Source organism: Psammomys obesus, unplaced genomic scaffold, assembly GCF_907164565.1.
Source record: "Psammomys obesus unplaced genomic scaffold, mPsaObe1.curated_primary_1811, whole genome shotgun sequence".
NCBI classification, from domain to species: domain Eukaryota; kingdom Metazoa; phylum Chordata; class Mammalia; order Rodentia; family Muridae; genus Psammomys; species Psammomys obesus.
The window spans coordinates 3,318,715-3,333,768 of record NW_026590062.1 but is presented as its reverse complement, the minus strand read 5'-3'; the positions used below and the strand labels follow the sequence as shown (position 1 = coordinate 3,333,768).

General features: G+C 49.1%; 1 protein-coding gene across 2 annotated transcripts in view; it reads left to right on the top strand.

Moving 5' to 3' along the window:
• Coro1c (coronin 1C) overlaps positions 1 to 14,391 on the top strand; it is a 76,157-nt gene extending 61,766 nt beyond the window's left edge. For both annotated transcript variants that reach the window (XM_055606136.1, XM_055606137.1), the window contains exons 4-11: positions 3,408 to 3,537; positions 5,514 to 5,695; positions 6,750 to 6,869; positions 7,897 to 8,001; positions 8,686 to 8,831; positions 10,034 to 10,091; positions 11,185 to 11,430; positions 12,293 to 14,391. In XM_055606136.1, coding sequence (XP_055462111.1) covers positions 3,408 to 3,537; positions 5,514 to 5,695; positions 6,750 to 6,869; positions 7,897 to 8,001; positions 8,686 to 8,831; positions 10,034 to 10,091; positions 11,185 to 11,430; positions 12,293 to 12,412 — 1,107 coding nt within the window. In that variant the 3' untranslated portion in view covers positions 12,413 to 14,391. The remainder of the gene's footprint in view (positions 1 to 3,407; positions 3,538 to 5,513; positions 5,696 to 6,749; positions 6,870 to 7,896; positions 8,002 to 8,685; positions 8,832 to 10,033; positions 10,092 to 11,184; positions 11,431 to 12,292) is intronic.
• Positions 14,392 to 15,054: the final 663 nt, after the last annotated feature.

The following is a 15,054-nucleotide window of genomic DNA, read 5'->3' as shown; positions in this document are numbered from 1 at the left end:
TGTACTGAGTGTGGAAGACACATAGCCCTTTCCCACAGTTCACAGCGAGAGCACTGTTTATTCTCATCAACGCCCTGGTTCTGGTGTCTTTTCATTTTGTTTCCCAGACTTTCCCAGACACTTCTTCAGCTGTCAGCGCCTGTGGCGTTATCGTCTTGACTGGTTCCTTTCTCTGCTGGCCCCTTCAGCCAGCCTCTCCAAGGCATTGTTTAGATGCTTTTTAGAAAATGCTTCATGCATTTGTGGTGTTTCTTTTGAAACTGGGTACTTGATTTTCTTTATTCCTCCCTTTCCCCCACTCCTTTTCATTCTTAGAAGTCACCTCTTCAGATGCTCCTGATGGACCAGCTTGTGTGGTGTGGTACTGCTTGTGCTTGCACTTGCAGTCAGCTTCTACTTAGGGCAGCACAGTCTTGGCCATCCTGGGCTCTGAATAATATGTTACAGTGTTTCTGCTTATGCTGGGCATCACCCTAATACATTGGCTCATGTTACCATAACGACCCTTCACCATTACCCCAGCTTCAGTACCCCAAGATCACACCACTGCACATCCTCAGTCGGCTGGTCTACATTTGGAGTGCCTTTGTGGGATTTGAACTCATCCAGCTTCAGCATCTTCCATATCCTACCATTTGCATTTGCTGTCGCTGATCTGTTGGAAAGCTCAGTTCCTGCTGAACCATTGAATCTTAGAGTGAGGCCCCTTAAATCATCAGCACCTGCTTTGTGGTGGCTCCTCAGTAAATACTGTGTGCATGTTGGACCCAGAGAGTAAAAGGAGCTGGTGCCTATGTCTAGTGCATGTACCCACCTGGCTTAAGACTGTCATATGGAGGCTGGAGAGTTGGCTCAGCAGGTAAGAGCACTGGCTGCTCTTCCAGAGGTCCTGAGTTCAGTTCCCAGCACCCATATGGCAGCTCACAACCATCTGTAATGAGCTCTGACTCCCTCTTTTGTGTGCATGAAGCCAGAGCACTCATACATAAAGTACATAAATAATTAAGAAAAAAATTAAATCCTTTCATATAATAAATAACGCTTTCATTGTGGACATTTCCTCTCCATTCAAGCAAGAGGTGGGTGAAGAAGCTGGAGAAATCGAAGCTCCATGCTGAGCTCTGCTGCTCCTGTATTCCAGGGTGAAAATTCTGGGGACTCCCAGAGCCTCCATCAGTCAGTCATGCCTCAGGACTTAAAAAGCTCACTGTTGCAGGGAATTCCAGCAGGCCAAGGCAAGGCCGCCACCTGGAGGTAGTATATGGCATTACAACACTTGTAGTTATGCTTGGGTCAGATTCAACTTGCAAAATGAGTACCTCTTGAGTCACCATTTTCATAATCATCTTTGTCGTCTTCATGCTTTCATCAGAGTAATACCATTATTTCCTGTGTGTTCTGTTCACAGTTTCAGTTCTGACTATAGTCACATAGCCAGGTTCAACCGGAGCTGTTTGGCTAATCATGAACATTTCCATTTTATTCAAATGTTTTAAAAAAAAATGTGTGTCAGGATGAGAAAGCACACTGTCCTATTGGAAAGTAAGCAGTTGCCACTGTATCCCAGAGGAGCAGACCTGCCTGGCCAGGGAGGGCTGAGACAAGGCATGTTGCCTGTGAAACGTCACTAAATGGGGGAGCCTGGGCAGAACCTTGGGTGACTTCTAGGCGTGGGCCTCAAGGGGCTGGTTTATTTCGCTGTGATTTGTACAAGAGATTATGTTTACCTCGAGTGGACTCCAGCTATGACAGTGAGTAAGTCACTTATACTTCTTCATCTTCAGGGTAGCAGCTGAGCAGAGCTTCATGCACTCAACTATTCCATATTTCTTCCTGCACTGTGCAATTCTCCCCTGCAAATATAAAGTGTTGCTAGAGGCTCCCGTCTTGCTGAGCTGTGCCCATAGGGACTTTCCAGCATAGTGTCTGTGCTTATTGCAGTCTTCACTTGTAACAGTGTGATTGTAGGCCTGGAGAGATGGCTGGGCCATGAGGAGCACTTGCTGTTCTTACGGAGGATCCAGGTTTTCAAAGGGTACCTGTTTTAAACTTCGCTTTTTATGATGCAGTGGTGCTCTTTCAGGTCTTTGCTGTAGCTCCACTTTCCTGTAGCAGTTCTTAGAGAGCAGGTTTGTGGCTCAGGCTCATGTTCTTGGCACCCTGAGTCTGAAGTGGGAGGATTGTATTGAATTTGATGCCAGGCTGGGCCACCTAGCAAGACTCTAAAACAAGACAGAGGAGCACTCAACTTCAAGTGGACAACACTAAGTCTAGCCTTTTTCCCCCACTCCGCTGCACTCCACCCCTCCCTTCCCTGTGACAGCCCCTCCCAGACAGTCTCCATTGGGATATGCTGAATCTTCTGCCTGTCACCATCTGTCAGCGGGCTGTGTGCCTGTGTGCAGTAAATGCACATGTTCGAATAACATTGGTCAGGGCAAGCCATCAGGCATCTTCCTCTACTGCGCTCTACCTCACCCCTTCTAATTTGTGTCTTCACTGAATCAGGGTCTCACAGGTGTGGCAGGGCAAACCGTCGGCCTGAAAGCTTTGAGTCCTCCTATCTCTATATGCCGCCTCAACCAGTACTGGAGTCATAGGAATATGTAGCTGTACCTGCTCCTTGTGTCATGCTGGCAATCCAAACACAAGATTATCCTGCAGAGCAAAGGCTCACTCACCGAGCCATCTCTAGCCTCAGAAGGAGTTTTTTAAAGTATATACCTTGTTAAGATAGCATTCATAGGGCCAACAAGATGGCTCAGCAGATAAAAAAACTTGCCATACTGGGCCTGATGATATGTGTTCAATCCCTGAAATTCACAGGAAGGTAGAAGAAGAGAAGCAACTCTATAAACTTGTCCTCCAACCTCCACATACACACACCAGCAAATTACAATTATTACTCATTTAAAATGTGTAGTTCAATGATTTCTAACATGCTCATGAACGCGTACAGCCACTAACACAAGTTTTAGAATGTTTTCACTATCTCGAAGAATGTGCAGTATGGTGGCTCACATGATACATAGTAGTATATGATCCTTCAGAATGGTCTAAGGGGTGGCAGGTCAAATACTGAAAGAGAAGGACAACATGACTGACTCCCTCAAAGAAGCGCTGAGGTAAGTCCTCTGCTAGGTGCACTCTTGAGAGCACAGGCTCTGTGCTGTCACATGTGGGGTATGGGACTATTTCCATCACACTGTAGAAAGGAGAGCACTACTCTGTCACCATGAACAGCCTGTGCTTCTGAGGGTGCCGTCGGCCTGGCAGGTCACAGATGAAGACGCGCAAAGTTATCAAGGACACAGTCATTTCCTGGTGCCACTGGGTGGCCACAGGGACCTGGAAGTAAAAGGTGACAGGTGGCTCTCAGACTAATAATCTCCTTCCTTTTCCAACAGGTTTGGCAGATCCCAGAAAATGGACTGACCCTTTCCCTGACTGAACCTGTGGTGATTTTAGAAGGCCACTCAAAAAGAGTTGGCATCGTGGCCTGGCATCCAACGGCCCGCAACGTGCTTCTTAGTGCAGGTAGGAGCCCAGTGGGCTGCCTTGCCCTTGCCTCGTGTGGGGTAGCGCCATGTGTGAGTCCCCTGAAGTGAAACACTGGGAGCCACGGCAGACTCTGTGTATGCAGATGGGTTTGTACACTTGCTGTGTGCCCTGTGGTCTTTCCACATGCTGTGCTGGTCTCTCACACTGCCTCTGCTGGCAAAGCCCAGCTTATCTGCTCATCTCCCGGCTCTAAACAGTGATACTGCTTCTGAATTTTCAGTAAACCGCAGCACAGTGAACCCTGACACCTTCTGTCTCTACCCACTCTGACAGCAAGTTGCAGGCCAGTGAGAGACTGCCTTAAGAAAGAACCATGCATGTACCACACGTGTAGGCATGCATACACAGGAATACAGAAGGCAGCGGTGAATTCAGCTTGTGGGGTGATGGGAGTAAGCTCTTTCTTGGTTATAGGTATTTCTCAGAACTTACCCTAGGTATATGTAATGATGTTGTGAATTAGACCTTAATAATATGGTTTGGTTTGTTTGTTGGGTTTTGGTTTTTCTAGACAGGGTTTCTTTATGTAATCTTAACTGTCAAGGAACTCCCATCTGTAGGTCAGTCTTCCCCCAAACTCCCAGAGATCGCCTGCTTCTGCTGCCTAAGTGCTGCGCTTAAAGGAGTGCGCCACCATTGCTGACAATATTGGTTTATTTCTTTTTAATGTATTTTTGCAAGTTGGACAGATCAGTTTTTAACTAAGGATAGGAGATGTTTATGGTGCATGAAGTTAAAGATGTAATGCTAGGCACCTATTGAAATAAAAGGCCCGCTAGCAGAAGACACTGTAAGATGCCAACTTTCATAGCCACTTTTGACCAGCCCTGAGCCCTTCGGATGATCTCAAGAATGAAGTGAGGGAGAGAGAGAGAGAACGCTGAGGGACTGCATGGAAAGTGGAAAGGACCTGCTGTCCTCCCTGTTCTCTGGGACCAGGCAGCTCACTGTGTTTTCCTGTTCTTCTTGTGGAAGCAAAGGAGACTGGTTGACTGTGGGGTCTGTACCCTCAGACTGACCACTCTGTGCCCGGCACTCCCTAGAGAGGGGTCTGCCTGGAGGAGCCGATGCGATGGCAGGGAGCCTCAGCTCTCCACCCTAGTTTAGTGACAGCATTTTATATTGTTGTGCAGGTTTTTCAACAGGGGTTTTGCTTCTAGCTCTTGGTTTTCAGGTATCTTCTAAGCAGTTAGAACCTTCCTAATGCCGTGACCCTTTAATACAGTTCCTCCTGTTGTGGTGAGCCCCAACCATAAGATTTTTGTTGATATTTCATAATTGTAATTTTTCTACTGTTGTGAATCCTAACGTAACTATTTTTAGAGACAGAGACTTGCCAAAGGGGTCGTGCCCACAAGTTGAGAACCACCAGCTTAGAAGATACTTTCTCAGCAAGAGTGGGACTGAGTAGTTAATAGGTTATGGGTTTCTCTGGGGAACAGTTTTTGCATCCACATGTCTGTGATTTCACTTTAGTCTTCTCAACATGGGCTACTCATTCCATTCCCCTTTTCCCTCTTCTAAAGATAAAGATTTCTGTGAGCAACAGAGCAGTCCCTTGTTTCCCTTCTGTTATAGGAAGGACCTGGCTCACGGTGTCATTACTTGAGTCACTTACCATCCTAGGTCCTTCAGGAACAGAAGTGATGGCGTTCTGATGTGTCTTTCTAGAACAGGGCGCTCACTTGAACCTGCCTGTCTCCAGTAGTCACACTAACTTCAGAAACGATGTTTCACTTTGCTGTGGATCTTGTCTGGGTTCACTGATGGGTTCATAGTGTTGCTTTACTAATGTTTGTTTACACAAATCTTGTTGCTCCAGCCCCTAGTAGGTAGGGCCTCTTGTCATCAGCACCTTCCTTCCCGTGCCTTCGTGTTCCTGCGGGGCTTGCAGCTTTCAGTGACATGCTGTGCAGGGGTTTCTCACCTTATGATTAATGTGCTTGACGCAGGCTGTGATAATGCCATTATCATCTGGAATGTGGGGACAGGGGAAGCCCTCATCAACCTGGACGATATGCATTCGGACATGATCTACAACGTCAGCTGGAACCGCAATGGCAGTCTCATCTGCACGGCGTCCAAAGACAAGAAAGTGAGAGTCATCGATCCCAGGAAACAGGAGATCGTAGCGGTGAGTGGCCTTAGCTCCCCGCTCTGGAGGCTGGTCAGCAACCTCATGCCACGGTGTCCTTATAGAGTGCAGGCACCAGCTGAGCCGGGAGGGGACAGCCCCAGTCTCTCTTCTCTGCTCATCTCCAGCCTTGGCTCAGCTCTGTCCCCTCATGGTAGCCTTAGACAGAATAGTCCTGGTTAGTCTGGAGTTCACAGAGATGCGCCAGGCTCTGCCTACCCAGTGTACAACGCCACACATGGTATGGCAGTGCTTTTGAACAGCTCATAACGCCCGTGGGAGTTCTGAAGTCTGGATGAGCTCAGCTGTCTGGGAATCTACACGAACTGCTTCCTAGTTGGTACCCGCCCTGATCCCAGAACAGTGTCCAGGTGCCTGCAGCAGGCCTTGCTTAGTGGTGAGCTTCTGCCACCCAGTGGGGCTTCAGCAAAGTCACATGCCCTGCCTGAAGATGCAGGTCTTCAGTCAGGGCTGCCCTGCAGGCGAGGAGTGCAGGGACGGCTCACCTTAACTGTGCTCTGAGGGATGTTCATCAGCACTGTCTAGGGTTGGCCAGCAGCCATGGCAAGTGCTTGTCAACTATAGGGACTGCCCAGGCCCTGTGTTTGTCCACCCAGCATCCTCCAGGGTCGGATACTCCTGCTCATTAACCAGGAAGGCTAGGACCAGCTCTCCATACATCCTGGGATGCTGCTGCAGACTGCCGTTCATCCGTGGGAGAACTGTGTGGGGCAGAGCCCTTGCATGTGCTTGTGGCTACACTGTGGGGGCTGGGACAGCAGCAGACTGTGGTAGGAGTGGGCTCCTCCATCAATTCAGGGGCTCGCCTGCTGACTTTGACCAGGTCACTTAACGCCACTGCTTCCACGTATGGAGGATAGTTAACACCATGGCCTCAAGGTCCTTCCCAGGAGAACATGGGCTGGCCCTATGTGCATGGCGTGTGTGTGTGCATGTGAGCGTGCGAGCAAGTTCCCAGTATTGGCTTTCCGCTCACCTCCCCATGTTGCAGTTTGAGTGTGTGAAATCTGCACCTGCTCTTCCTCCTTCCCAGGAGAAGGAGAAAGCACATGAAGGAGCCCGGCCCATGCGGGCCATCTTCCTGGCTGACGGCAATGTCTTCACTACTGGCTTCAGCCGCATGAGCGAGCGGCAATTGGCGCTTTGGAACCCGGTAGGCCTCTTCCCACTTTTCCTCCCTCTTTGGGTTTTCTCTCAATCCTGAGTGGGGCTTGGGCTGGCAAGGGGCCTCCTAGGATTCTCAGTGCAACTTCCTGAGCTCCTGCTGTCTTAAGTTAATAGGAGGTTCTCACCCTCAGGGCACACACAGAAGTGTACCTTAGACATGTGCTCATGGGGCTTCCAAGAGTCCCACCAACTGCTTAGACCTGGGAAGGAGTTCTGTGCTCCTGGCTTCGTGAAGACTGGGCAGACAGCCGTGCTTAGGGAACTGCCCTACGCGACTCACACACCCTGCACTGAGTGAGCAGCCTGACTGTGAATGTGAGAACAAAGTCGTCCACACTTGTCTACAGTGATGGTGCCGCCTGCTGGGTTGTAGGACAGCGTGGTTTTTCTAAGTATATGCCTTCTTCATAAGAAAGCAAGGCTGGACAGGTGGCTCAGGGGCCGTGAGTGTTTGCTGTTCTCAGTCTAGGGGCTCTGATGCCCTCTCCTGGCCCCAGCAGGCAGCTGCACTCACGCACAGGCTCTGGCCTTTAAAGACAAAAATCTTTTTTCTTTTAATTAAATGATTTATTTAATTTTATTGTATGTGCATTAGTGTGAAGGTGAAAGATCCTTTGGAATTGGGAATTGGTGTTACAGACAGTTGTGAGCTGCCATGTGGGTGCTGGGAATTGAACCCACAACCTTTGGGAGAGCAGACAGTGCTCTTAACCACTGAACCATCTCTCCAGCCGCCGACAAAAATCTTTCTAAAAAAGAAAACAACTGCAAAGGAGAAAGACTTTTTGTCTTTAATGTTGAGCCACACTGATCATTCATTGTTTGTGCATGGTCAAATCAACGTAACAGTTAGTTTGATCTGTGGCACTTACATGGATGAGGACACCAGTGTTGTTCAGACATTAGATTCTGCTGAGAAAATGGATTATATAATGTATAATAAGGTTATAAGAACTTGTCTTTTTAAAGTGTCCATATGTGAGTATATATGTACTTTTTTTACTTATTTTCAGAAAAACATGCAGGAACCAATTGCTCTTCATGAAATGGACACCAGCAATGGGGTGCTGCTGCCTTTCTATGACCCAGATACCAGCATCATTTACTTGTGTGGAAAGGTAAGCACAGTGCTCTACCTGCTGTTACATAACCCCAGAAGAGGTGGGACTTGTGCTTCAGAAACCTAGAAGCTGGGCATGTCATGTCGCTAACATATATTTAAATGTTTTCAAATTCTGTGTGTGTGTGTTTGAGCTTGAGCACATCCATGCACATCCTCTTTCATACCAGGTTGCCAGCTTGGTCACATTGGCATAATTTTCATTTATTCTTATCCTAGCTAGCACCTGCCTCAGGTAGCTTACCAAAAAAATAGTGGACTACTCTAAACACAGTGACCATGGGTTTTTCACACACTGCACGGAAACCTTTTGGTGTTGACCAGAATTAGAGGGTGCCGTTGAAACACGGATGCTTCTTCTAGAGAGACCGAATTTTAATCATCCTCAGTTGTCTGTTGTTGCCTTGGCCAGGCAGTTGTGTGGCCATGCACATTGTTGCCCTGACCCTGACCTGGTTTCTAGAAGCAGAGGAGCCCCCTACAGGGTGCAGTAGAGAATCCTAAGTATGAAGGACTGATCTTGATGGGGAAACAACTATTTATATTTCAGGCAAATGCCTTTGGAGAGAGCAATGGTGAGCTAGAGTTAGATTCTCATGAATTCTGGGATGGTGTGGGGTGCCACCCACTTAAACAAAATGTTTTCATAACATGGGCACTGACTTGTCTCTGGTTCTTGTAGGGTGACAGCAGTATCCGCTATTTTGAAATCACCGACGAATCCCCGTATGTCCACTACCTCAACACATTCAGCAGCAAGGAGCCTCAGCGAGGGATGGGCTACATGTCTAAGCGGGGACTTGATGTCAACAAATGTGAGATCGCTAGGTAAAGAACTGAACCCAAGTGTCCACTTGTTCATGACAGGCAGGCCCACTCCAAGTCCACCTCAGTGTGTCTGGAGTTGATTGTAGCTGTGGTCTGTCCTCACAGTGGAGCAGAGCAGTCACGCAGCATGGCTCAGAATTCAGCATGCTTGCTTCCTGCATATTGAGGCTGTGGGCAGTGTTCCCTGGTAGGCAGGAGCCTTGTGCCTTCACCTCCCAAGTGCTAGGTCCGTAGACCTGTACATCATGCCTGGCTTCTTCTTCAAAATTACAGTAAAGATGAAAAGTAAAAGTTGTATGTATGTGCCTGAGTAGATGCCTTATTTGAAAAACTCTGGTCTTGCGGGCGTAGATTAAGGTGAGGTCTCTTACTACTGTCCTCCCAGCAGTAATGAGGTGAGAGCTGGAGGAAGCAGATGCTGGACGCTCCAGTCAGATAACCTGGCCCGTATGACAGTGGTCCAGGCCGGTGTGAGACCCTCTCTCAAACAAAAGTCAGAAAGCAGGGCCAGCAGGGTGGCTCAGTGTGTAAGGACACTTGCCACTCGGGCCTGATGCCCAGAGCTGGGTCCTAAGAAAAGCAGAAGAAGGGAACTGCATAGCTGTTCTCTGACCTGGACATGTGTGCTGTGGCACCACACCCACACACTCAACACACGCAGCAATAATAAGTGGTAGAAATTACCTCAGACCAACGCAGCAATAATAAGTCGTAAAAATTACCTCAGACCAGCACCCGATGTCCTCTGAGCTCCACATGTGTGCCACGCATACAGAAACACAAGGCGCACATGTGAACGTGCCAAGTAAGAAGTTGTGTATAGTCTACCTGTCACCTGTTCAGTATCTCATGCTGGCAGAAGGCTCACACCCGGGCGTGGCTGCTCCTGTGCAGTGTGTGCTCTCCCCTCTGGGGACACAGTGAGTCACCGTGCTGTGGCTGTGCGTTCCATCAGCACTGGCACGTAGCATTGCTGCAGCCACCTTTCACGGGCCTCTCAGGCTTGCTGACTCCAGCTGCATGGACAATCTCAGTCTGTTTTCTCCTGTGTTGTGGGAGCACCAAGCCCTGCTGAGTTTGGAGTGGCAGCTGAGGTAGGCAGTGAAGATGAGTTTCCGATCCCATGGAATGATATAGGAAGCAGTCTGAGCTGCCACTCACGTTTCACTCACTGAAAGTTTGCCTTTATTTCTCCTTTGAAGATTCTTCAAGCTTCATGAGAGAAAGTGTGAGCCGATTATCATGACTGTGCCCAGGAAGGTAAGTGCCCAGGTGCCTGGTTTTGTTTTTTTGTGTTGTTTTTTTTTTGTTTGTTTGTTTTATTGATCTCTTTTTTTAATTCTTTATTAATTACATTTTATTCACTTTGTATCCCCCCTGTGGTTCCCTCCCTCCTCCTGTCCCAATTCCTTCCTTTCTCCACCCTCTGCATGCATGCCCCTCCCCAAGTCCACTGATAGGGGAGGTCTTCCTCTCCTTCCTTCTGATCCTAGTCAATCAGGTCCCATCAGGAGTGGCTGCATTGTCTTCTTCTGTGGCCTGGCAATGCTGCTTCCCCCTTAGGGGGAGCTGGTTTGGTTTTAATGTGTATGGGTCTTAGGCTGCATTTGTTGTTGTACACTGTCTGCATGCCCACCTGGTGCTGGAGAAACTCAGAAGTGCCGGGTCCCCCAGAGCTGTGAGTGCCATGAGGGTGCTGGGAATCAGACCAGGTCCACTGCAAGAGCAGCAAATGCTTGCAGCCAGTGAGCCACACACGTAGGGTTTCTGTTGCTGTCATAAAACTTCCTTTTTTATGAAGAAAGCAAGTATTTCCTTTCACAGCTCTCAGGTCTCACTCTGTGACTGAACTCGGTGTCAGGGCAGGAACCTGGAGGCAGGAGTTGATGCCGTGGCCATGGAGGAGCACTGCTTGCTGTTTGCTCCTTGTGGCTTGTGCAGTCTGTTTTTACAGGGTCACCTGCCTAGGGGCAGCCCCATTCACAGTGGCTTGTGCCCTCCCCTCCCACATTAACCATCAATCAAGAAAATGCACTGTAGGCTTGCCCGCAGGCCAATCTGGTGCGGCCATTTTCTCAGCTAAGGTGCCCTCTTCTAAATGACTGTGTGGAACTGACATAAAACTAGCCAGCACATCCTCTGTCCAGCTCTGTGTGATGGCACGTGCCTGTAATCCCTGCCGTTGTAGATTACAGGAGACAGTAAGGTGCAGGACATACAGTTCCATAGCAGAACACTTGCCCTGCACACACACAGCATTGGACTTTGTCCCCGGCACTGCAGAAAGGCATAGTTCAGTACAGCCCCAGCCTTTGTTTTTCCTTACCAAGCATCCCCCAAATGCCTCTTGCAGTCTGACCTCTTCCAAGATGACCTGTACCCTGACACAGCGGGCCCGGAAGCTGCGTTGGAGGCAGAGGAGTGGTTTGAGGGGAAGAATGCAGACCCGATCCTCATCTCCTTGAAGCACGGGTACATTCCAGGCAAGAACAGGGACCTCAAGGTGGTGAAGAAAAATATTCTGGACAGCAAGCCAGCTGCAAACAAGAAGTGTGACCTCATCAGTGCCCCCAAGAAGACCACAGACACGGCCAGTGTGGTAAGGAGTGTGGGCCTGGAAAGGCCCCTGTGGGTCAGGACAGTGCCCAGGGACTGGGTGACTGTGTGGTATGCTAAGCCAGCCTACTGTGCTGTCTGAGAGTGGACAGAACCCCTGCTGGTATTTCGTGACTGCCATTCCGTAGTAAAACATGATGGGGGTTCCGGGTCACAGTGTACCTGGACACTGTGGTTATAGTGGTTATAGTGCTGGACAGGTGGTTATAGTGCTTGCTGTATTGACCGTGGGACTAGCAGTAAGCATGACCTTGGCTAGAGCTTGGGAGGTGAGCCAGCCTACCACCAGAGGGCACTGCTGCCACAGGAAAGAACAAGCGTCTGTCCAGGACAGGGAGGGCTATGGGGAACTGCACGGACCAGAGTGCTTAAAGGACCTAGTGCTCTGGGCCATGACCGCGAAGCCAGCATCTGGGCTTGGTGCCATAAGGCTTCCAGTTAATGAGTTCAAGTGGGAGACACTGGGGCTCAGGACACCTAGCAGATGAGGGTCAGGGAAGCCTCTGCCAGAAAGAGTTTCCCAAAACCCCTACAAACAGAAGCTGCTCCTGACAGGGGGTGTGAGCTGGAGGGATGAGATGCTGTCCAGACTTGTCCTGTGATCGCCTCACGGTGTCTTTGCCCAGCAGTGTGCAGGGAGAGGACAGGGAGCCACACTGAGGTGGTGCATTTTCTTTGTGGACTCTCCTGCCTCAGAAGCCTTCATGATGCCTCAGGAAGACCTATGTCCTAGGGGCTGCTGCTCACCTTCTCTTTTGAGAGTGGGAGTAGCATGCTGAGTCTCACAGAGTGGGAATAGATTTCTTTAATGTTGTTTGCTCACCTTTTTCTGTTTGTGTTCTTAGCAAAACGAAGCCAAGTTGGATGAGATTTTAAAAGAGATCAAATCCATAAAAGACACAATCTGCAATCAAGACGAGCGCATTTCAAAGTTAGAGCAGCAGCTGGCAAAGATGGTGGCCTGAGGCCCGCCCAGCTCCACCGACGGCAGCTGCTTATTGGCGTGCTCCAGGGAGGGCAGAAAGGGAAGCACTGCCATTCGGAGACATTCCATTTCAGATCTGTCAACCAGCGATAGGCCACATTCCCGTAAGGACTCAGTTCCTCTCCCAATGTTCGAAACATGAAAGCCGAGCTTTTTATTAGGAAGCTTTTTGATGTTTGACAGGCCAGTGACTTGTTGAACTTCACTACATTTGAAATGCCGGATATTCTGAATTTTAGAAAAGAAACCCACCCTGACCCAGTGTCCTACCCACACACCTCGATGACTGGGGCCAATGCCACCTTTGCTCTCTGTCTCTTCCTTTGTAATGTTGCCAAAACCAAAAGTAGCTTTTTTTTTCTTTGTATTTTGCTACTTTGCAGTATTTGTGTGGTTGGTTTTTTTTCTCCTCCTAATTTGAAAGGGACAGCACTGTGTATGTTTATAAACTAAATGAAGATGAGATGATTATTTTGTATAAACACACACAAGAACAATCAGTGCAGCCACACAGGCTGGCTCACTCACAGCACAAGCCTGGGCGTCCACTGGCCGTCCAGAAGGAAGACTTGAGAAATCTCGTGGACCCATACACCACCCCTCGTTCCGTTGAGTCTCCGATCAAACAGCTCATGTCCCATCTCTCTGTCCTTGCTCTTTCTTTCTTAGAAGTCAGGTGGTTGTACAGATGGAACTCAGCTTCTTGATGCTGTGCTTCAGCGATTATAATCTAACCCAAACTAGCATGTGTTTCTGCAGTTTTGTTCTATGCAGATTTTGTCGCGACCATCCCTTCCAGCACTGTGGACAAGGACGCCCAAGACAAGAGGGTGCACGTGTGTTGAGTGTCCTTGTCCACCGCGGTGGCTTGCCTGGCCCGTGAGTGTAGTACAGGGCTTGAACCCGGGAGCTGTGTGTAGAGCCTCTGCCTGTAGCCCTCTGTTTTCCACATCTCCTGTCCTCCCTTCCTCCCTCTTCTGCCTCCTGTCCCAGGTGCCCAGCCAGTCCTGTCTGTCCATTGTGTGTCAGGCCTTGTCACTCAGCAAGATGTGACCTGAGGGTTCCTGAATGTTGCGTCTGAGGAAAGGGTTCAGAAGAAAGCAGGAAGGGGAGTGCAGAGGCAGGCTGTGGCTCTTCGTGCCCAGGCCCTCTGCACTGCCACACAGATTGGCTGCTGTCTCCAGCACTGGCCGTGGCTGTGTGGGGCAGCTCGCTGGACCTAGGGCAGCTGGAACTTAGCCCTAGCTTCACAGTCTCATGAAGTATTTGTGAAAGCAGATGACCCAGACAGTGTCACAGGGATCACGGAAGGCAGGCCGTGGTGTGTGTCCCTGCTGGTGTGGGCATAGTGCTGGCTGCAAAGCAAATCTACAGGGTATCAGGACAGAGGCAGAGTGTGGCAGCAGTTGCTTAGAATGTGTAGACTGACTGTATGTGGACTGACTGGGTACTGGGAAAGAGTCTCTCAGCCACCCATACAGGGTCGCTGGCTCCACAGCGTCAGGGCGTCTGAACCTTCGTGAGTTTGTGTGTCTGCCTTGTGTTTTTAATGTTGGAGTGGATAATGAAATATAAAGAAAACAGCATGACTTACAGGCACACTGGCATTTATATCAGTGTGGTGTGCTGAGGACCTTTGTCTCAAGATTCAGAAATGTTCTGGGGTCAGTTGAATTAATTAAGTAATAATTTTTGAAGCTGGTGATGAAGCCAGAGAGAATGTGGTTCAGAGAGAGGAAGAAGCAAAGAGAAGCCAGCGACCGTAGTGTGTGCCAGGCTCAGAGTAGGCACCTGACATATTGTGATGAATTCTTTTTCTCTGTCTTGTCGTTGTCTTCTTAAAGCTGTGGCGCCGGAGGAGGACAGTGACCTGCTCCTAGATCCGCTCTTATAGAGTGGCCATAGTGTTCTGTCAAAACACTTGCTTCCATTTTCAAAGATAAAAGACATTGATTACAATTGTGTACTGTGTTTCTTTCATACCCCAGCTGTCTCTAAGGCAGCCACACCTCTGCTAAACACAGGTCCCCCACAGCAGCGGGGTCAGTGCTCTCTGAGGGTAAGTACTAGGAGTTGGGATGATCAAGAAAGCCTTGGTAATAAAGTGTAATTAATAAAAGTTAAAAAAAAAAAGAGAGAGCCTCGGAGAGAGGCTGGTGCTGGGGTCTAGATTGTCACAGACCTGCGGGGGCACATTCTGCCTGCAGCCTGGTTGGCCTGAAGCCAAGCTCATCTCCCAGTTTCTTCCCTAGTTGGGGGAAGGAGAGAAACACCCAGGATGACCTCTTGGCCTCTTGCAGAGACAACATGGCCAAGTATGGGGAGCTCCTCCCTGGATTTTGTTTGTTTCAGGTTGTTTTGTTTGTTTGTTGTTTTTTGTTGTTTTGGTTTTGGTTTTTGAGACAGGCTGTTGTATAGCCCAGGTTGGTGTCAAGTTTGCTCCACCTCCTGAGTGCCTGGGGTAACAGGTGTGCTCCGCCATGCCTGGTTGATATGGCGCGGGGATCCAACCCAGGGGTGCTGTGTGTGCTCAACAAGAGCCTTTCCTGCGGGTCCACATCCTCAGACCTGGGCTTTGTGGGATTTGTTTTGGGTTTTTTTGGGTTTTTTTTTTTTTTTTTT